This window comes from Vitis vinifera, chromosome 17 (assembly GCF_030704535.1).
Source record: "Vitis vinifera cultivar Pinot Noir 40024 chromosome 17, ASM3070453v1".
NCBI lineage: Eukaryota > Viridiplantae > Streptophyta > Magnoliopsida > Vitales > Vitaceae > Vitis > Vitis vinifera.
Genome location: NC_081821.1, coordinates 5,257,390 through 5,279,998, shown reverse-complemented (window position 1 = coordinate 5,279,998; position 22,609 = coordinate 5,257,390). Strand labels below are relative to the sequence as shown.

The 22,609-nt window shown below is 38.4% G+C and overlaps 1 protein-coding gene across 1 annotated transcript in view; it reads left to right on the top strand.

Moving 5' to 3' along the window:
* The first annotated feature begins 1,191 nt into the window (after positions 1 to 1,191).
* Positions 1,192 to 22,609, top strand: part of LOC100261003 (phenylalanine--tRNA ligase beta subunit, cytoplasmic) — a 38,184-nt gene continuing 16,766 nt past the window's right edge. The window contains exons 1-13 of the mRNA XM_002269715.5: positions 1,192 to 1,402; positions 1,620 to 1,675; positions 1,785 to 1,882; positions 2,336 to 2,465; positions 2,625 to 2,740; positions 4,664 to 4,730; positions 5,934 to 5,975; positions 8,986 to 9,027; positions 9,235 to 9,311; positions 9,414 to 9,540; positions 9,634 to 9,801; positions 17,492 to 17,620; positions 17,734 to 17,835. Coding sequence (XP_002269751.1) covers positions 1,345 to 1,402; positions 1,620 to 1,675; positions 1,785 to 1,882; positions 2,336 to 2,465; positions 2,625 to 2,740; positions 4,664 to 4,730; positions 5,934 to 5,975; positions 8,986 to 9,027; positions 9,235 to 9,311; positions 9,414 to 9,540; positions 9,634 to 9,801; positions 17,492 to 17,620; positions 17,734 to 17,835 — 1,212 coding nt within the window. The 5' untranslated portion in view covers positions 1,192 to 1,344. The remainder of the gene's footprint in view (positions 1,403 to 1,619; positions 1,676 to 1,784; positions 1,883 to 2,335; positions 2,466 to 2,624; positions 2,741 to 4,663; positions 4,731 to 5,933; positions 5,976 to 8,985; positions 9,028 to 9,234; positions 9,312 to 9,413; positions 9,541 to 9,633; positions 9,802 to 17,491; positions 17,621 to 17,733; positions 17,836 to 22,609) is intronic.

Here is a 22,609-nt window from a genome sequence, read left to right as displayed (position 1 = left end):
CAGAATTTATATTTTTTATTTTTTCATATTATTATTCAACTCCACATGAACAATGATAAATATTAAAGATAATGTATTTAAAATAAATTTAAAATTGATTTATACTTCTCTTCATTTTTTATTAATTTTTGTTCTCCTTATATTTTATCTAATTTTTTAAAAATCAAATATAATCTTAAATTTTATATTTAAAATAATGAATTTAAAAGATAATTTGATAAATCAATTTAATAACTTAATAATTTAATTTAAGTTATTAAATAGGTTAAACATATTATATAAAATCACAACTTAAAGTTGAAAATTACTTTAAGTTAAATAATTAACTTGTTTTCAATCTCAAATATTTTTATCTTATTTACGACATCTAATAAATATGATTCATTTTTTATAATAAAAATTTTAATGTTATCTTATATATTTACAATAATTTAAATATGAGTGTTTAATAATCAAATTTATTGCTTAAAATCAATAAAAATAAAAATAGTTAAAATTAATAATGATAAAATTTAATTACAATAAATGAAAGTAAGTATGTATAACTTAAAATAAATTATAAATTAATTTTATCAAATAATTTTAATATTTTAAAGTAAAAAAAAATTAATGAATTTTAAATCAATAATTTTAAGAACAATTTAACTTAAAATTAATTTAAGTCATTAAATAATAAATATTAATTTTTACGAAAACACTCCTATTAATAGAAAAATACCTATATTTAAATTATAATATCGATAATTTGTAAATTTTATACTATTAAAATTAATTATCTACAAGTGTATTTGTTTTATCTTTTGTTTGCTTCTATTTTATTTTTTTAAGCCACTCTTCGTAGCTTAATAAATTATGTTTTATTTTTTTTAAATTTGAAAAAATAAATAAAACAAATAATTTTTTTATATTATTTTAAATTTATTTTACTTATATTAATAATTATATTTAAAAATTGAATAGATTAGAAATATATAATTTTAAAATTTATTTTAATTATATTTATGTTTTTTAATTAATATAAAATACAATTAAAACAATATTAAAAAAAAATTGCAAATGTTTCGTTCTATTTAGGGACGAAATACAGCCTAAAAATGAAATATAAAATTAGAAAACAGAAAAAATGTTAATGATAAATTAAAAATTTATTATTTTTAATACCAAAATTGGGAGGCCTCCAAAAATTGGAAAAGAACGTTAAAAGGATTCTGAAGGAATATATTTACAGTTTGCATAGGAGAACAAATTCGGCGTGGTTCGGGCATTAGACAAACCCTACATATCAGACAGTGTCTTCATCCAAACAAAATCTAGGGTTTTGCAGACCTCTGCCCCACACCTACCATGCCTACTGTTAGCGTTGGGAGGGATCATCTGTTCGAAGCCCTGGGACGAACCTACGGTAAATCCTCGACCGTCTTCTATTGCACTATTCGCACTCATGCACATCGCTCTTCCTTCCTGCAGTTTCACTCGATTGATTATTACTTTTTCCTGAGAAAGTGAAGCGATTTCACGTGCGAAGAGAGATCGTTTTATTTTTTGGGAATGGTTTACTTTTGAGCCAAAATGGTGGTAGGAAAGAGAGAAGTTCACGTTTTTGTTTCATTGCATTTCAGAACAAGAGGAATTTGAGGAGCTATGCTTCGAATTTGGAATTGAGCTGGACGATGTTGTAAGAATTGATTGGTTTATGCACTGTCTAAGCATTTTTTTATTTATTTGAAATTCGTTTTTTAAAATTATCCTGACTTGTTAAAATGGTGTAAATTTGATTGTGTCAGACTACTGAAAAGGAAATTATGAGGAAAGAAAAGCATTTGGAAGAAGAAGCATCTGCCAACGAAGAAGTTATCTATAAAATCGAAGTGCCAGCAAATAGGTATAATTAAATAAATTCTTAGGGTTGTTTTTATTTTTATTTTTATTTTTATTGGATTAATTTGAAAATTTTGGCTCCAATTGGTTGAAAGATACCCAAAAAAAGAAGTTTCTGAATCTTGTGTGACCCACACAAGATTCAGAAACTTCTTTTTTTGGGTATCTTGGGTATCTTCAACCAATTGTATCCAAGAAAGATCAAAAAAATATTTTGACATATCCAAGTAATGTACGAGGTCCTTTTGCTTTCTTAATTTCCAAATATTAAAAATTCTGAGGTTTAAAACTTTGAAGATGCATGTTCTTTCCTGGCAAATTTTGTAAAACATAGCTGATAATGAAAGTTATGGAGCCCTTACTGAAATGAATCTTTTATTGTTTGCAAGTTGGTTTGTAAATTTTAGAATATTTTTCCTTAATGCAAAGGCTGTAATACTCATTTGTTTATGTACAGATATGACTTGCTGTGCCTTGAAGGGCTTGTTCAAGCTCTGCGGATTTTTAAAAAGGCTGATCAGATACCTACTTATACATTGGCTGATGTTAGTAAGGAATCAATGCTTAAAATGCATGTAAAACCAGAGGTACTTGTCTTAGGGATGAAGAAGTACCACTTCTTTTCTTGGTTTTCTGGGTTTGGATGTTCAGGGGAGGAGAAAAAGGGGGGGTGGGATGGAATGGTTTGTTTACAAATGGCATTAAATGGGCTATAATGTGTGTTTTTTTTTCCATTTTTTTTGCAGACCTCTTTAATTCGGCCATTTGTTGTATGTGCTGTTTTACGAGGTATAACTTTTGATGAATCAAGATACAACAGCTTTATTGATCTTCAAGATAGGCTTCATCAGAACATCTGCCGGTAAAATATCAGGCTGTGATTTCATCTGCAGTTTATAGGTTGCAGTATTCCTTTTTTTCAATATCTAACTTGGGCTTCTCCCACATTTGGGAGTAAACACAAATTAATAGAACCGGGGGAGACTTTTATGCTAAGAGTTCTTATATATATTTCACTGGTATACACGAATGTGACATAGGTGTTTTTTTTTTTTGGTATTTATTGTTAGCAATTGAGACTGATTGAAAGTTGTTTCCTTCTTTTATTTTCTTTTTCTTTTTCTTCTTCTTCTTCTCCAAAAAAGGTAGGAAAATTGACCTAAAATGGTGTGTTGAAACTGATAGAATGCGTCAAAATCATGCAAATGACAGGATTTCTTTCATGCTAAGTAAAAATTTGGCACTCAAAAATTCATTGCACTAAAATGGTAAATTCAAGGAAAGATGAACAACCTTGCAAAAGAAATAAAAAACCAGCAAGCATACTGCCATGCAAAAACTGAACAATAAATGGGGACTGAAGGCATTAAGAAGATTCTACACAGGTTAAAATCCCTTTATACATTCAAGGAGGTAAAAGTCTCCAACAAAAGAAACTGGCCTCATTACTTCTCTGCTGTTGTCTAACTGGTCGTCAACTTTGGTTAGTTTAGCAAGAAACCTAATTAAAAGAGCATCCAACCATATTTGTGATGTTTGAAATTTTGAGAAGCCAACTATCAAGCATGAACTTGTTTCCTGTTAGATACCCAAGAAAAAACAATAAAAAAATTTGGCTCTTGGAAAGACTAGCATTGGCCTTTAGCAAGCCCTCCAACAATAATAGAATCTCCATCAACATCCTCCAACAGTTTAGAGTGGGCGCTCAACATCATAAAGCGTTGATCTCTCACATTGCCTCCTATGCCTAATAATTTAGGATTTCCTGAAGAACATATTTCAAAGTCTAACTTAACCCATTAGAGAAGGTAACCAATGAAGCATAGTCTTCTCATGAAGTAGCAAACATATTTTCAATGTAGAAACAGTAGGATCAACGAAGTGCCTAAGAAAGCATTGGTGATGGACTTATAGAGAAGAAAACAAGTAAACTAATTCCCAGATAGCTTGCTATGATGTTCATATGTGTGCTTTTGTGGGTGTTCCTTCTATGCTCCTACTTTTAAATCCTCTCTTCTCTTTATTTTTTATTTTTTATTTCCTTAAGAAAGGCCATTTAAATCAACATATGCCTTGGATTAGAATTCAAGTTTGCCTTGGGAGAAAGCTAGTCTAGGCCACTTGGCATTGAACTGACACATGAAGTTGTGGGATCCATTCTGGATGGTTGATTTTATTTTATTTTATTTTTATAACCGAGGAACCTTCCATAGCGAAGCCCTTAGGGTTCTCCATGATGACCCAGACCACGAGGTGCTGACTGTGCCTGCAATGACCAACATCGGATAAATCAGGGTATCATTAGTAGCAGGATTCGAACTTGAGACCAGGACTTGAGACCATGTGCCTCTTATTGGGACCACACCTCCCAACATTCGCCTTGACCAATTGGGCTACTTTGGTGGGCTCTGGATGGTTGATGCAAATAACTCTACTGCCATCTGCTTGATTTGAGTTTCATATGCAATCAAAGAAATGAACCTGCATGGGGAGCTGTTTTAGAATGTGGAATTATTTTGATTCTTGAACATCTCTATTCTTCCCAAGTTTGTTTGTATTAAAGTTTCTCTTTCTTTTTTCATTTTTCCCCAACATGATAACATTGTGATGTTATAGGTTTTGATCGCCTTTTCTTGGCTACATGCTTGTGTTAGCTTGTGCTTTACCACTTGTGTTGTAACTTGGAAAGTTTTCTTGAATTTACTTAGAAGGTTATCTTAAATTTCTTAAGTTTTCATGCAGTGTTAGGAAGATTCTAATTAGTTATTTCTGCTTGTTATTTTAGGCGAAGAACCTTGGTTGCAATTGGAACTCATGACTTGGATACAATTCAAGGTCCTTTTACATATGAGGTAGGTTACCGTAATTCTAATTCTTGTTGTTATGCTCTTTAAACATGGTGGTCATGTCTTTTTGGGTGTCCTTTAGAAGATTTGGGATTCGATTGAGATGAAAATAATGTGAATTTAATCTTTAGTTGTTATAGATATAACCTTTTCTTCTTCTTTTTTATTTTATTTTTTATTTATTGTTTTATTACTTATTATTTTCTGTTTTTATTTTATTTTATTTTTATTCTTATACCATGTTTTCTTATTTGGAAACCCTCTTCCTTTTGTTTGATAAAGCAAAACTCCTTATATGCATCCCCTGATTTGCGGGGTTTTAGGTTTCTGACTCCTGTAGACATTTTTACGCATGAAGCTATTCTTGCTTTCCCTGGTAGGTAAACAACAAATATATTAATAATGCCTGGCAAACAGGTGCACTAAAGCATACACAGTATATGCAAAAGTGTCAAAAGGCAAATGAAAAGGAAGAGAAAAACAAAAAACAACTCCCTCCCTCTTGTTTCTAGGGTAATAAAAACAGAGAATATAAATACATTAGTTAGGTATTAGTGGTCTAATAATAGCCTAATACACTAAACTGAAAAATAAGTTGGGGTAAAGAATGAATAGTATATTTGGGAAAGATTAGGGAATTTTGAAGTTGGTGAGGATGTTTAGCATTTGATTTTGGTTATTTAATGAATTTGGAAGTTGACATCTTTTTGTTTAGTATCTATTTCACATTTTCAGTGATATCTGTATAACTTTAAAATGTAAGCTGACATGTCAAGGGTATGTATTTCTTGTGAATTGAGCTTGCTGATTAACTGTCTATCTACTTTTTTTTTTATATGTATGTTGAGATGTTTTTTTGCAGCTCGTCTCTGTAATAGCCAGATAGTAGATGGTTGATTCCAGACAGGTTCAATCTGTTGGCCAGATTTGTTGATTTCTAGTAATGAACTGGTTGTTCTGGAAGAGTGCAAATTCTTGTTCCTTTTGCAGCTTATCCTGTGATCTTATAATTGTCATTTGTGTGTAGTATTTGACTGTTTTATGATAATTTGATGGGCATATTCGCTAACATATTTTATTTAGTTAAGGTCTTATATTTTCATTGAAATGATTCTGATACCATTGCTTTGTGTGAGTCATACTTATGGTCTATATAGAGGCATGCCACACCTTTTGCATTATTACTTACATGTATCTTCTTACTTGCAGGCTTTGCCCCCCTCAGATATCAATTTTGTGCCATTGAAACAGGTATTGGTTTTCTCAGGAATCTAACACTAATACACAAATATCAAATTTCAAGCCAGTTGTTACCATGATTGCATGAGTGCTATGTGTTTTTGAGTAGAGAGGGAAATTATAATTTTGAAGCAGGTGACAACATTCAGCAGTTTTGTTTCTTTGTGTTTTAACGTTTCTTATAGTGGTATCTATTGATAAATTATGCTATTTTGGAAAGGAGCAAAGGAAACATGGAGAGAGAGGGGGGGAGATAGAGAGTAGGCGGAGAAGGTTCCATGAGGTTGAAAAGAAGTCTTTTGGGATCAGATGTGAAGGCATCAAGGGGTGGGTGGTTTGTTTGTGCTTTGTGGTTGAGGAAAAGAAAGGGGGATGGGTGGGTGCGGTGTTGGATTTCAGTCATAGAGAGAAGTTGAGGTGTTGTCTTCTCTTGGGTTTTTGATTGTTTGGTTGTTGGAGTTGAAGAAGGCATCTGAGTTGAAGAGTGCTTGAGAGGAGTTTTACTTGAGACCATTTACCTTTTGTCAGGGATCATTCATTGAAGGTGGATGAATTCTAGATGCAGTATTAGTGGCTAATCAAGTGGTAAATGAGAAAAGATGTTCAGGAGAAGAAACGATGGTCTTTAAGATTGATTTTCAAAAAAGCTTGGGATCATGTGGGGTGGGATTTTTTAAATCATGTCTTAAAGAGAAAAGGTTTTGTAGTGAGATGGATATTTTAGATTTATGGATGCTTATCAACAACTACTTTTGATTTATTAATTTATGGGCATGCCAAAGGATCAAATGTAGAGCTTTTAGATCAAGAGTTGAAGTTCTTTTTTCTGTTTAACTTTTTAGAATGGACTAAAGGGGTCTAGGGCAATAGTTCTTCTCTATGATTGATTTTATTGATTGGTTAGGTTGCCAATGAGGGGGGAAGGTTTGCTTGTTTTTTCTTTGGAGTGCACATGCATACTGCCTGTGTGCTTAGGGAGCTTTTTTTGGCTCTTTAATATATATTGCTGTTTTGCCTGTCAAAAAAAAGAATTTTTTTTTGTGTTGTTTTGATGCGTCTCTAGGCTCAAGAAAAATTTGGATACAAGCACTTTGTTGGGTATGAATATGAATTAGGACCAAGTTCAGGCTTTAGCTTCTTTTATAGATTGTGGGGTGTTCACCTATTTGGGTATCCCCTTAGAGGGGAAACCAAGAGCCGTTTCCTTTTAGGATCTAGTCATATAAAGGATTCTCAAATGATTAGATGGTTTGAAGAGAGCTGGTGGTAGAATAACTCTTTTGAACTCATGTTTGTCTCTTATTCTGACATTTTCTATTAGTTTTCAAAGTTCCAGTTAACGTGGCTGATGGGATTGAGTGATTATAAAGAGGTTTTCTTTGGTCAGGAGCGGGGGAAGAAAAGAGACATCACCTTGTTGGATGTGACCTAGTTTGTAAACCCAAGAGGGAAGGGGGTTTAGGTGTGGGAAGGATTTCTTTAAAAAATAGGGCCATTGTAGGGAACTGGATTGTGGATATTTCCTAGAAAGAACAATGCTTTATGGCAGAAGATCAGTTTTAAGTATCTATGAGCCATATTGCAATGGTTGGGATGTTGACACTACTTTTAGGTGGTCACACCACTGTCCCCAGAGGGCTATTCTCTAATGTTATCTGATTGTTTTTTATTCACTTGATCATTCATGGGTGATGGCTTAAAGATCCACTTGTGGGAAGATACTTGTGTGGCAATTTACCCCTTTGTATTCAATACCCAAATCTTTTTAGGGTTGCAATGTTGGAAACTTCCTCTATTTCTACTGTTTTTGTACCCTCCTCTCATACCTCATCTTGGAATTTTTACTTTTGCTGAAATCTCATGGATAAAAAAATTGTGTAATTTTAACTTTTGCTGAAATCTCATGGATAAAAAAATTGTGGAATTTTAACTTTGTTGTGGAGAGTGATTCTACTGTTGCCATCTCATAGGTGGCTAAAAAGGAAAGAAGTCCATGGATGCTTGGCAGGTGGATACCCCTAATATTTGATACTATTATAGAATTGGGATGCTCCATTTGTTGGGTTCCTCTATTAGTTAATCTAGTGGCAAACTCCCTTGCTAAAGGGGAGCAAAGCAGATGATATCTTTTGTTGGAGATTATTTGCCTCCTTGAGTTGCAATTAGTGTTTAAGTGTTACTTCGGTTTTTTGTAACCTGTTTTGGTTGTTCAGCTCGTAAGGTTCCTTGTTAAGGAGTTCATTCTCTTGTCTTGATCAGAGTTGTATATTCTAGAAGGATTTCTCATCCTTCTTGATCTTTTAAAATTAATATAAAAGATCTAATATGTTTCTGATAAAAGAAATTATTATATAGAAAGGATTTAAAAATGACCACTTGGAGACCACCTTTAATAATGCTATCAGTATGAATCTTCTTGTCTATAACTTGCAGCTGTTGTAATGATTGAGTTAACATTGAGTCATGAGACTCTAACCAGTCTATGTCGCTGTTGGCATATATGCATGATTATTTAAATTTGTGAGATCAGATTACATGTTTGTAACAGAGGTAGAAATGTGGAATATTCTATGTCACTGTTGGCATATATGCATGATTATTTAAATTTGTGAGATCAGATTACATGTTCGTAACAGAGGTAGAAATGTGGAATATTGTGGCTTTTAAATTAAGTAAGAATATTGATACCTTAATATAATGTGTCAAATGGGAGTTTCTTTGTTTTACTTTTGGTGATTTGTACCTTAGCTGTCATGACTTGCTTTTCATTTGATACTTCTCTTTTTTGTTATTAATGAGGCCTTGGTGTCTTGAACAATTCAGGATTTTGCATTTCGTAATGGTTTTATACTTATCTGGCTAACCTTTGCATAACTTGTTACTTATATCGTTGGCAATACAAGTAGTATATTTTCAATCTTGTCTTTTGATTTTTCTGTTTTCTTTTAATTCATTTAACAGGCTGAAGAATTTTTAGTGTAGAAATTGATTCTTATTAACTCCATTATTTTTTGGTAATTAGGTTAAAAAGTTCAGAGCTGATGAGCTGATGGAGTTTTACAAAGTGAGTTGTAATTTATAACTATTTCATTCTTGTGTATGTACTATGTACTAGTTCAGGTGTCACTTTAAGAATGAAAAGTTGTGAAATTGGCAGTTCCATGTAGCTCCTCTATGCTGGTTACTCCTGTTTTACAAGAGTTTGTCATCTTAAGAATATGTTAATCTAAACAAAGCATTCTTTTAACTTTTCTACTAAAACATTTGGCAGTCAGATTTAAAGCTGAAGAAATTCTTGCACATAATTGAGAATTCACCTGTGTTCCCCGTTATATATGATCATAACAGGTGAGGGGTTTTCTTGATGAAGCTTGTTTGACCATAATATGATGCTTCTTAAGACTTATTGAAGTGTCAGCATCTTGAAATAATGGAAGTTTCTCTATGCAGGACCGTTCTGTCTTTACCCCCAATTATAAATGGTGCCCATTCTGCAATCAATCTAAAGACAAAAAATGTGTTCATTGAATGTACAGCCACTGATTTGACAAAGGCCAAGATTGTTTTAAACACAATGGTAAGAAGTTGTGAAGTTCCAATTACATTTGTTCTAGTTTGTGGTGCTACCAATTGGTTTGTGATGGTACAGTGATTCCCTGTTGTTCTCTAGGTGACAATGTTTTCAATGTACTGTGAAAGAAAGTTTGAGGTCGAACCAGTTGAAGTGATATATCCTGATGGAAAGTCATGTCTTTATCCTGATCTGTCAGTCTACAGTATGGAAGTTCCTCTATCTTATATCATAGATACAGTTGGGGTTTCTTTGGAGGCGGACGAGGTATTACAATTCTTGCTCCATCTTATATTTACTTGGTCTTGATTGTTTGATGAGTGTCAAATAGTCCATTCATTCAATAGTTAATGTTGCTTATCTGAAATTTGTTTTCTTGTTGAAAAAGGATTCATGAGCTAGAGAGCGAGAGAGAGGGTTAGTGTGAGAGAGGGCGAAAGCGACGGAAGGGAGCGAGGGGAGCGGCGAGTGCCAGATGGGCATGAGGGCGACGAAGAAGGTGAAGGCTTCGTGGGGGTTAGGAGCAGGGCCAAGAAAGGAGGCTTTGGAGTGGAATCGAAATGGTTCGATGTGGAGGTACGGGAGCAGAAAGGTAAGGAACAAGTGTTGATTGTAGAAAGGAAAGGGGGAATCTCCTCGTGGGTCAGGTTGGGTCCAAATAGCATCGGAAGCTTCATTGATGGGTTGGAGGCTTGTATTGGGAATGCAGGAACCGGAATTTGGGAAAAGCAGTGGAAGGATAGTGGGAGGTCCTTTCTTATGGTGCGTAGCCAAAACAAGGGGGGGTTGTTTATCAGGTTAGGGGTTACAGATATGGGAAATAAAAGGTTTAGTATCTTTATCCCGAAGGGAAATGGCTCTAAAAATGGTTGGGTGTTAATGGCGGGGTTGCTACGCCGGTTGGGGTGTTACGACAGGGAAACGAGGCTACAAGCAAAAGGTGTGACGCCCCTGAGGTCATCGATGGGGAAACCCTACGCGGAAGCAGTGGTGTATTCTGAGGAGAAAGCGATAGCAGTGGCGAGGGTGGAGCTAGGTAAGAGGGATCTGAGTCGGAGTATGGGGAAGATGGCTCATTGTTTGGTGGGGAGCTGGGACACCAGCTTTGAGGTAGGGGAAGATCTGAGAGACTGGGGGACAAAATTGGCGAAACTTTGGTGTTTGAAGGGCAACTTAGGAATTGCGAAAATGGAAAGGGGCAAAGCCCTTTTAGAATTTGGGATTTTGGCCGAAGCAGAGAAAGCCCTAAAAATTGGGGGTTTCTCGTGCCTGGGGTCTCCTCTCAATTTGCAGAAATGGAGGCCCGAGTGTGGGTGTCTGCAGGAAGGTAACAAGAGGAGCGAGGCTTGGGTGCGGGTTCTGGGTTTGCCTGTCTCGATGTGGGAGCGGGATACCCTTAAGAGAATAGGGGATGCTTGCGGGGGCTTCATCGATGTCGATCACCAGACGGAGATGTTGGAAGACCTGCAGTGGGCGAGGATCTTGGTGAAGATTAAGCAAGAGAGGCTCCCCAATGAAATGGAAATTCGAACCGAGGACCACCGTTATGTGCTTTCCCTATGGTGGGAACTTAGACCGACTGTGAGAAAGGTAAGGGAGGAAAAGGGCAAAGGCATTCTGGTCTCAGATGGCGAGGACGGGGGTGAAGGCTATGCACGCGTGGGGGGGCGAGTGAGGGGGTTGGTAGGAGGCTCAAGCCTCGAGGTCCGGTTGCAGACTGATGATGGGACGAGGGGCCAGTCTTCGGGGATGGGTCTGACTGCGGGTACGGACTCGGATCTGGTGTCGGATGGGCCCCATGAGTTGTGTGGGTTGGCGAAGCAGTGGGCCGTTGGGCCTCATGAAGTCTCTGATTCGGCTCTTCCTTGCGATTCTGGGCTGATCCATATTGGGCTGCCTTCTGACGCTGGGCGGGCTGCGAAGAAGAAGTCGATAGGAGGGGATGGGTTGGGGAGTCAAGGCCGGGGCTCGCCTCAGGTCTGTAATAAGGATGAGGCCCATGTGAGGGGGGCTCGGTTCAGTAATGGGGTAGGCCAAAGCTCTGAGGGGGGCCTTGAACAGCCTTGGTCGTGTCTAACGGTGAAGAATGGGCTGTGGAGGCCTTCGAATGAGGAGCAAAGGGTGGTGAAGAACTCGATGACAGATGACGCCTTAATGGAGGAAGCCTTGAGGTATGGGACTGCCCCTAATTACTATGGTCCGTTGGTGTGTGTTCCTCCTTCTCCCCCCTCTTATTCTTATTTTTCTGGTCGGACTCCACTGGGGGAGTGTTACGACCGTTCTGGGGTGGGTCTGGATGCTTCCCAGAGGGTAATTTTGGACCGGAGAATGGGTGAAAGGACGTTTGCAGCAATGAAACCCATGGATCGCTGGGAGATGGGGGAAGACAATAATAGTGCGTTGGGAGCTTGTGGACAGGACCTTTGCCTTGTTGGAGAGACGGTTCCAGAAATTAGGGACTGGAGGGAGGCCAGTTGGGAAGAGAGTGAGCTGGCAAGGTTCAGCCAGTTCTTGGGGTTCCCTACAGCGGGCTTAGAAAAGGAAATATTGGATTTTATGGTCAAAATTAGAGAAAGAAGGGAAAAAGTGCACCGCAAGTCTCTATTAGAAAATTCGAAATTTGAGAGGGAGCTGAAGAGGCTTGAGTGTACCATTAACTATGATGGGGGAAGGAAGCAGAAAGGCATTGTTCAAGGAAGAGGGGGCCAGTCTCCAGATGATTTATGAAGTTAAAGCTGGTGAGTTGGAACGTGCGGGGAGCTAACGATAGCTCTAAAAGGAAAGTGATCAAGGCTATGATTAGGAGTCAAAGGGCGGATTTAGTTTGCATTCAGGAGACGAAAATTCAGAATATGACTGAGGGGGTGGTGAGGAGCATCGGATCTGGAAGGTTCCTTGATTGGGGGGCCATGGGAGCCCAAGGCTCAGCGGGTGGTATATTGGTTTGCTGGGATAAGAGATCTCTGGAGCTTTTGGAGTTGGAGGTGGGTTTTTATTCTATATCGTGTAAGTTGAAGACTGTTGAAAATGATGTGGTCTGGGTTTTTACTGGTGTTTATGGGCCGTGTAATAGAAAGGAGAGGGAGTTGTTATGGGAGGAATTAGGTGCAATAAGGGGTATTTGGGATGAGCCTTGGTGCATAGGGGGGGACTTCAATGTTACTCTATCCCAAAGGGATCGGAGCAGGTAGGGTAGCTTTAGTGGAGCAATGCGTAGGTTTGCTCAAGTTGTGGATGACCTTGCCCTCATCGATCTCCCCTTGCAGGGGGGTGTGTATTCTTGGAGTGGAGGAAGGAATAATCAGACTTGGGCGAGATTGGATCGATTCCTGGTATCCCAGGGATGGTTAGATATCTTCAGGGGGGCTGTTCAGTGTAGGCTCCCTAGGCCTACCTCTGATCACTTCCCTATCTTGTTGAAGGGGGGAGGGATGAGCCGGGGGCCCTCTCCATTCAGGTTCGAAAATATGTGGCTCAAGGTGGAGGGGTTTAAGGAGCTCCTTCGGGAATGGTGGCAAGGTGGGGAAAGAGTAGGCAGGGCTAGTTTTAGACTGGCTGCTAAAATGAAGGTGATGAAGGAGAAAATTAAAGTCTGGAACAGGGATGGTTTTGGTAGAGTGGAAGTGAATAAAGGTTTAGCCCTTCGGCAAATTGAGTTTTGGGACAGGGTGGAAAGTGGCAGGGACCTGTCAGAAAGGGAAGTGGATATGAAAAACGAGGCCAAGGAGAACTTCAAGAAGTGGGTTCTTTTAGAAGAAGCCCATTGGAGACAAATGTCTCGGGAGCTGTGGCTTAGAGAAGGGGATAAGAACACTGGGTTTTTCCACAAGATGGCTAGTGCCCATTGGAGAAATAATTTTTTGGATAGAATTATAATAAATGGGGAGGAATTGGTGGAGGAGCAGGAGGTGAGGGAGGGGATTGTCAAGGCTTTTCAGCAGCAACTAAGGGAAGAACCAGGGTGGAGAGCTGACCTAGGGGGGTTGCATCTTAAAAGTCTTGATCACAGTGAAGCTGAAGCTCTGGAGGTCCCCTTTACTGAAGAAGAAATTTTCGCTGCTCTGATGGAGATGAATGGCGATAAGGCCCCAGGCCCGGATGGGTTCACTGTGGCCTTTTGGCAAGCTTGTTGGGATTTTGCTAAGGAAGAGATACTTGAGCTGTTCAAGGAATTATATGATCAGAAGTCTTTCGCAAAAAGCCTGAACGCCACCTTCTTGGTCATCATCCCAAAAAAAGGCGGGGCTGAGGATTTAGGGGAGTTTCGGCCTATCAGCCTGTTAGGGGGGCTGTACAAGCTTATGGCTAAAGTGTTGGCCAATAGGCTGAAATTGGTGTTAGATAAGGTGGTCTCGGTTGATCAGAATGCGTTTGTAAGGGGGAGACAAATTATAGATGCCTCTCTTATAGCTAATGAGGTGGTTGATTATTGGCAAAAGAGGAAAGAAAAGGGGCTGGTGTGTAAGCTGGATATTGAGAAAGCCTATGACAGCATCAGCTGGAGCTTCCTTATGAAGGTCTTGAGTAAGATGGGCTTTGGATCACGTTGGATGGATTGGATGTGGTGGTGTTTTTCAACGGCAAAATTTTCCGTCCTTATTAACGGGGCTCCAGCAGGTTTCTTTCCCAGCTCTAAGGGTTTGCGTCAAGGAGACCCAATTTCTCCTTATCTTTTCATCTTGGGCATGGAAGTGCTGAGTGCACTCATTAGGCGGGCAGTGCAGGGGAACTACATCTCTGGCTGTAGGCTTAGAGGCAGAGGGGGGGAAGAGATAATGGTGTCTCATTTGCTCTTTGCAGACGATACTATTATCTTCTGCGAGGCCAGCAAGGACCAATTAACACATCTTGGATGGATCTTGGCGTGGTTCGAAGCGGCTTCTGGGTTAAGGATTAATCTGGCCAAGAGTGAGCTGATACCAGTAGGGGAGATTGATAATGTTGAGGAAATGGCGGTGGAGTTAGGCTGCAGAATTGGAAGCTTCCCGGTTAAATATTTGGGGCTGCCTCTTGGGGCTCGGCACAAGGCCTTGCCCATGTGGGATGGGGTGGAGGAAAGATTGAGGAGAAGACTCGCCTGCTGGAAAAGACAATACTTGTCAAAGGGCGGGAGAATCACCCTGATAAAAAGTACCCTAGCTAGCATTCCTATCTATCAAATGTCCATCTTTAGAATGCCCAAGTCTGTGGTTAAAAGGCTGGAGAAACTTCAAAGAGATTTTCTCTGGGGAGGGGGTAACACGGGTAGGAAAATCCATTTAGTCAATTGGAAGGTGGTGTGTACGCAAAAGGATAAGGGGGGCCTTGGTATAAGGAGGATGGGGCTGTTGAACAAGGCCTTATTGGGCAAGTGGATTTGGCGTTTTGCTGTAGAGAAGGATGTCTTGTGGAAGAAGGTCATTGGGGTGAAGTATGGGTTGGAGGGTGGGGGCTGGAAATCAAAGGAAGCCCGGGGGCCTTTTGGTGTGGGAGTTTGGAAGGAAATTTTAAAGGAAATGGGCTGGTGCTGGAACAATATGAAGTTCAAGGTGGGGAGGGGGAATAAGGTTAGGTTTTGGACTGATCATTGGTGTGGTAATGAAGCGCTGTCCCAAGTGTTTCCTCAGATTTTCGCCTTGGCTACATGCAGAAATGCAGTGGTGGATGAGGTGTGGGACCCAAGGCTTGGCCAAGGAGGGTGGAATCTCAGGTTGGGTAGAGACTCTAATGACTGGGAGCTGGGTCTGATTGAGGAGCTGCTGTTTCTGCTAAGGGACATCAGAGTAACCCCTGAGGAGGACTCAGTGCTTTGGAAAGGGGGAGGTTCTGATAGTTTTCGGATCCGGGGGGCTTATAATCTGGTGGCAGCCCCTAATACTCTTGCTTTTCCCGGAAAAAATATTTGGGTGGATATGGTCCCTTCAAAAGTGGCTTTCTTTGCGTGGGAGGCTACTTGGGAAAAAATTCTCACATTGGATAGGCTGCAAGTGCGGGGGTGGCAGCTTCCAAATTGTTGCTTTTTGTGTGGTTGTGAGGAGGAAAATGTAAATCACATTCTTTTACACTGTACAGTGGTTAGGAGCCTTTGGGAAATCGCCTTTGCCTTATTCGGGGTCCAGTGGGTGTCTCCAGAGAGGGTCAAAGAGGCATTGTTTTGTTGGCAGGGTTCTTTTGTGGGTAAAAAAAGGAAGAAAATATGGAAGTCCATTCCGCTTTGTATTTTTTGGACGGTGTGGAAGGAAAGAAATAGGTTAGCTTTTAGAGGGGGTTTTTTGGCTATTCAGGTTCTAAAGAACTCTTTTGTATGTAATTTGTGGAGTTGGGCTAAGCTGTATAGGGGAGAGGAGTCCTCTTCACTTCTAGGCTTCTTGGAGTGGATAGCGGTCCCTTAAGGGTTGGTGAGGGGTTTCTTTTTGTTGTTCCTGTGGCCTTGGGGCTGCTTAGTATACCTTTTGTATGCGGTGCGGCCTTTTGGCCTTCTTTAATATAGCTTCTGCTTTTGCCTATCAAAAAAAAAAAAATAGTTAATGTTGCTTATTGGGTACATGATATGCTAGACTTGAAATGGTTCCTCCAGTGTATTTGGAAGATTTCTTTAAATTTTGGCAAATGGGTGCCTGAAATGTGAATGTTTCTGTTCACTGGGATAGTTCCATGGGTTATATGAATGTTCCTCATGTATGTTCTTTGCACCTTCAAGTTGTTAATTTTACCACTTCAGGTCACTAAGAATTGGTAATCAAATTATTAATTTTACCACTTAAGGTTACTAAGAAATAGTAATCTGGAACATAAATGTCCATTATGTGAAATTGTCAGTACTTTTGGCATTGGTGAGGAAAATTGTTAGAGTTCAAGTCAAATTTGGGTAATCATTATTTGTATTAGTCAGCATGATATTGTAATATAAAAAGATCAGTGATTGCACTGCTGGGATTACTGAAGTAATTCTGTGCAGCTGATCATTGGCTAATTTGGCTTTATGGTTTTTTCAATACTTTTTTGGCATTGGTGAGGAAACTGAAGTATTCTTTGATCACTTGTTCAGGAGGGGTAGCATCCTCTTAGATTTTAAATATGTGGTTGAATATGATGGTACTATGAAGTGTAGGGCGGTGGGATGGTTACATATGTTTTAGCCCTCCTCTTTTGTTGGTCTGAAAATTGAAAGTGAGGGGGAAAACGTCCTCTTAGATTTAAAATACTTTTGCTTGATTCACTCACCACAGAAGTTGAATTTATTTATTGATCTGAATCTCTGTTGTTTGTTCTTAGCTCTTTTTGTTTCCTTTGTTATGAACCTTTTTTTTTTTTTGATGGGTAAACACACAAGAGAATATATTAAATAGAAAAGGAAGCCCGGAGGGCAAATAAAGCATACAGGAATTCCTTTGTTATGAACCTCTTGTAGGCTTCCTATTTTATTTTATTTCTTGTTTTCTTTTTTATGCACCTTTTGTAGGCTTCCTTTTTCTGAATGCATTCTTATTGTGATGTAAACATATTCACATATGTGTATATGTATAGTTATGCATATCAATATATGTGCATGCATGATCATTTGTGTGTTATATCTTTTTGCCTTCCTATTTCTGAATGAGTTTTTTGGTGTGTTTCTTTGTATTAACCAAGAATCAAACTTTCAGTTCACTTATGGGATCTTATCCTCAAATTTTCTAGTGTGTGGAATTTGTTCCTCTCTTAGATGTGTATATCATATGGCCGAAGTTTGGAGTAGCATTCCTTTATAATAGGCTTTTAATGCAGCAGATATTGTGTGTGTTTCATGACAGCACACTAGTAATTCGGTACAGGTTCAGTCAAAATTTAACAATATTACATTATTTCTGCACAAGCTCTATCCTTTGCTATGCAGTAACTTATTTTTGGGCGTATGTCCCATGGCAGCACCTGAATAACGTGTAATATTTTTAATTGAATGTCTGCAATCTTGTTACATCTTATTCATGCTTTTCAGGTTACTAGTTTGTTAAATCGAATGCAATTGCATGCCAAGCAGTCCTTATCAGAAGATAAAGAGTGCAAAATCATTGTCTCTGTTCCCCCAACAAGAAGTGATGTTCTTCATCCATGCGATGTGGTTGAGGTATTAATAGCACTCTGTTTAGGCATATTGATGATGCATCTGTGTACACCAAATGTGTGAGCTTATGGCATATCTATCTACAGTGACATGTCTTTTTTTCCCATTTTTTTAAGGACGTTGGTATAGCATATGGGTATAATAATGTTCCAAGGAGGAAACTTGCATCGTTGAAGCCACTGCCATTGAACCAACTGAGTGATCTCATCAGATTGGAGGTAAAGATAGGAGAAGATTAGTATTTTTCTTTGATGTTTCTCATTAATTTTTAAATTTTCAGATGGCTCAGGGGTTTTCATTATCATTTTTAAGGTTATGATGTTTACCTACTGACACGAAATATGGGATGAAAAACAATAAGTTCTATCTATTAGATTGACTATACACACAGTTTATATAGGAGATTACAAGAGAAGAAATAGGAAACAAGAGACATAATAGGAAACTAACTTATTCCTAAACTAACTTATTCCTAAATCATAAAACTATCTATTTACAGAAATAGGAAACTAATAAAACTATCTATTTATAGAAATAGGAAACTAACATAATAGGAAAATAATTCTTCTATTCTATTTACAGCTCAACACCTACCTCTATGGGTGACAAGCTACTTTTCATTTGTGTTGTTGCCATAAAGTGGTTTCTTGTTATTTGTATCATTTTGTTTCTCTTTGGAATTTCAACTCAAATTAGGACTGAGATGTGGTGAATTGGAATAGAATAGAACTGAGATGTGCTGTTGCTATATTTTATTTTCATAGAGTGGTTGGGTATTGGGTGAGGGAGGGAGTATTTTTTTGTACCCTCTTTTATGCTTTTTTCTTGGTTTACTTGTATACGACTTGTATACTCTCACGCTCTTTATGCGCTTTTATTAATACAATCTCATACTACTTATATATATATAAAATGTATAACAATGTTTAGCTTTTATTAATGTAATGTAAATAATTTTACGGAGGTTAGTGGCAAATGAGGTGATAGATGAGAAAAGGCAGTTGGGTGAGGAGGGGGTTGTTTTTAAGATTTTTTTTGAAAAAGTGTACAACCATGTGGATTGGAAGGTTTTAGACCATGTGCTAGAAAAGAAAAGGTTTAGAGGAAGATGGAGATCATGGATTCAAGGTTGTTTATTGTTTGTAACTTTTGTAGTACTAATAAATGAATGTGCTAGAGGTTGGGTTAAGGCTTCAAGGGGTTCAAGAACAGGTTGATCCATTCTATTTTTGTCTACAACAGTGTGGACATGTTGAGCTTTTTTTTTTTTTTTGATGGGTATGTGGTCATGTTGATCATGATGCTGAAATTGGACGAGTGTGGTATTCTTGAGTATTTCTTGGTGTATAGTAGGACAAGGTTGACTCATTTACAGTTCGTTGATGAAATAATTTTGTTCTCAAGAGCTAGTTCAATTGATCCACAAAGTCCTAAACTATTTTTTCTGGTGTTTGAACGCATCTCAGAATTGAAGATGAGCCTAGGGGAAGAATACTTTGTTGGGCATCAATATGAGTCATGACTTAGGCTTGGAATTGGCTTCTTCCTTATATTATGGGGTTTCTGATTAGCCCTTGTTGTATTTGGAGTCTCCTTTTGAGGAGGGCTGGAGAAGGCATGCTTTTCCCATATACCATTCTATTTTCTTTCCTATTTTTGAGACTTCGGTTGAAGTGGCTCATGGGTTTGAAAGATTATAGAGGGTACTTTTATGGTCTCATGTGGGTGAGGGAAGAGAGATCTTGTAAGTTGGGACCAGTTTGTAAGCTAAAAAGGGAAACAGTGTTGGGTGTAGGGAGGATAGCTTTGAAGAATTGATCCCTATTAGGAAAATTGTTGTGGAGGTTCTCTAGAGAGAGCAATGGTTAAGATTTTCTTGAGTATTTAGGAGCCATACTCGAGTGGTTCAGATGCTAATGTTGTTAGATGGTCAACTAGGTGCCTTGGAAGTCCATTACCCAAGTATTTTTGTGATTTCACTTGTATCACTTGGTATTAAGTTGGTTATGATACAAAAATTTGATTCTAGAAAGATGCGTGGTAGTATGATCTCCCTTTTTATGTTCAACTCTCAAATCTTTTATGGAGTGGTAATGGGAGGTGATTTCAATGTCTCTTCAGTTTTGAGTTCATCCTTCTCGATGTTATGGAATTTAAACTTATGCTACAACCTTTTGGACCATGAAATAGAAGAACAAACTCACCTTATGTTGATCTTTTTTTTTTTTTTTTTTATAGATAAAGAGAATAAAATTAAACGGGAAGAGGAAAACCAATCTAGTATCCTCTAGGTATACAGGGAGTAGACAAAAGCAGCCCACAGACTCGAAACCAAGGTCAAAGGAAATAAACAACAATCCCTACCCTTACTTAGAGCCTAGCCACTCAAAAAAGCTAACAAGAGAAGAAGGGCTCAAAACTATTAACACCCTAACCAAGACCAAAGATTACATACAAAAGGCGAAAACACCTCATTCCCAAAAGTTAACAAATTTCTTTCCTTCCATTCTGACCAAAATATACATAAGGAGGCCATTTGCTAAGCCTTTTTACGTGTTTTCCCCACAAACGCTCCATGCCACCCCAGGAGAGTTTCCTTAACTGAACCAGAGAGAACCCAAGCCACACCAAAAAGGGAGAAAAGAAGACTCCACAATGCCCGCATCTTGACACAATGAAGTAAAAGGTGATCCACTGTTTCTTCTTCAGAAAGGCATAGAAAACACCTATTTGCCAAAGAGTACCCTCTCCTCTGGAGTTGCTCCATAGTTAAGATTTTGCCCCAGGAAGCCTCCCAAGCAAAGAAAGCTACCTTAGGAGGCACTTTCGCCCTCTAAATACTACCACAAAGGAACAAGGAAGCACCTCTGGGCTCCAGAATAGAATAAAGCGACTTGACTAAGAAAGCTCCACTTCTAGAAGCTGTCCACACCACTTTATCTTCGTCCTCCCTTTGCACCCTAAAGGCTTGGATTTTAAGCATAAACCGCTCCACCATCTCAATCTCCCAATCATTAAATGCTCTTGAGAAAAGAGGGGTCCAACCATCCCCTACACCATCTGGGTTCCAAACATCCAAAACCCAGACGTCTTTAGCCAAGGAGATGGCAAATAAAGAAGGGAAAGACTCGCAAAGAGGCTCATCTCCACACCACTTGTTCTTCCAGAATTCACTCTCCTACCACTACCCATGCGGTAGGCTAAACTGCTATACATTCCCAACCACTCCTTTTTAATAGCTTTCCAAAGCCCGACACCATGCCTCCCGCTAACAGCCCGAGTACACCATCCCCCCTCCTCTACACCATATTTGTGACTGATAACCTGCTTCCACAAAGCCTCACTTTCTATGGTAAAGCACCAATTCCACTTACTCAATAGGACTTTATTCATCAAAGCTAAATTTCTCACACCCAAACCACCTTTCTTTTTTTCCAAACACACCAAGTTCCACCTCACAAGATGTGGCCTCTGCTCAAGGACTCCTCCACCTTATGTTGACTTCAGGCAATATGTATTTGTCATCAACCTTTTTTTGTTGAGAGGATTTGGCTTTTGACATCCTTTAGTTTGTTTTTAGTCATTCTTTTTAGCCCATACTATCTTGGCCAACTCGAGTCCCTTTTCACCTGCATATCTCATGTGGAAATCTAAAGCCTCTCTGAAAGTCAGGGTTTTTGCATGACTAGTGGCAAAGAAGAAGATTAATACAAACAATTTGCTATGGAAAAGGAGACCGACTATACTATGATGACTTGGAATTCTCACCACTTAACGACAAGCTTTAAACTATAGCTAAGGTTGATATTGAACATGTTTTTCAACAAGGAATTTTCCAAAGAACAGGCTCAAAACATGTGCTATCACTCTCATGAAACTACTAGGGGTGTTAGACAAACATTTCAAAAGACATCATTAATCACTCATACAATCCATCCTGAATTTTAAAGGTTGTCTTCCATTCATCTCCAAGTCTAAGCCTAATTTGATGGTATCCACTATGCAAGTCTATCTTTGAAAACCACTGAGAACCATTCAGCTCATCCTACTTATCTTCTGATCAAGGAATAGAAAAATCTATATTTAATTGTGATTTTGTTGATGACTATACTATCACACACATTCTTCAAGATCCATCTTTGTTAGGTGTGAGTAAAATACGAACAACACAAGGACTAAGCTATGGTGAATAAAACCTTCAGCTAAGAGACCTTATATTTATGAATTAAATTTATCTTTGTCCATAGGGTCCATCCTATAATGGGGAAAATTAGGTGATTGTGATCTTGGGGCTAAGTCTATAACATGCTGAATATCTTTCATGTGTGGCTATTCATCTAGTGAGTGCTCAAGCATAACATCCTTAAACTCATTTGCTAAAGGAGTAACTTTGGAAGGGTAAGCTAAACTGAACTAAGTTGAAACGTGAAAACCTACCTTAGCTATGAGGGCATATACGGTATGCCAAACCAATGTCAAGCCCTATGTACTCAAAATGCCTAGAGTTGAATTCTTTGCTTAATTAGATCCCTACAAGTAGACTTATTAATGGGCTTGCACTTTGTTAAATGTTGGCTTAATAGGTTTTAAGACTCTTGTCCTACTTCCATGGCTAAATTCATAGGTTTTATACTGGTTGAAATTCTTTAGATCATGATTGTATAGCCAAGGTCATCTTATTAATAGACTTGCACTTTGTTAATTGTTGGCTTAATGGGTTTCACTACACTTGTCCTACCTCCATGGCTAAATTCATAGGTTTTATACCGGTTGAAATTCTTTAGATCGTGCTTGCATGGCCAAGGTCATTCTAACAAGATATGAGTGACAGCCTTTGATTGAGGCCTTAACTTAAGTGGAACTAGACACCTCTCCTTGATAGGTAAAGAAGTTTTATCTACTCAAGCTACCTTAAATGAACATGGGTGGAGCTCAGGTGGAACTAGACACATTTCTTTGACAGTTTCTAGAGTCTTATGGTAAGCTTTCTAG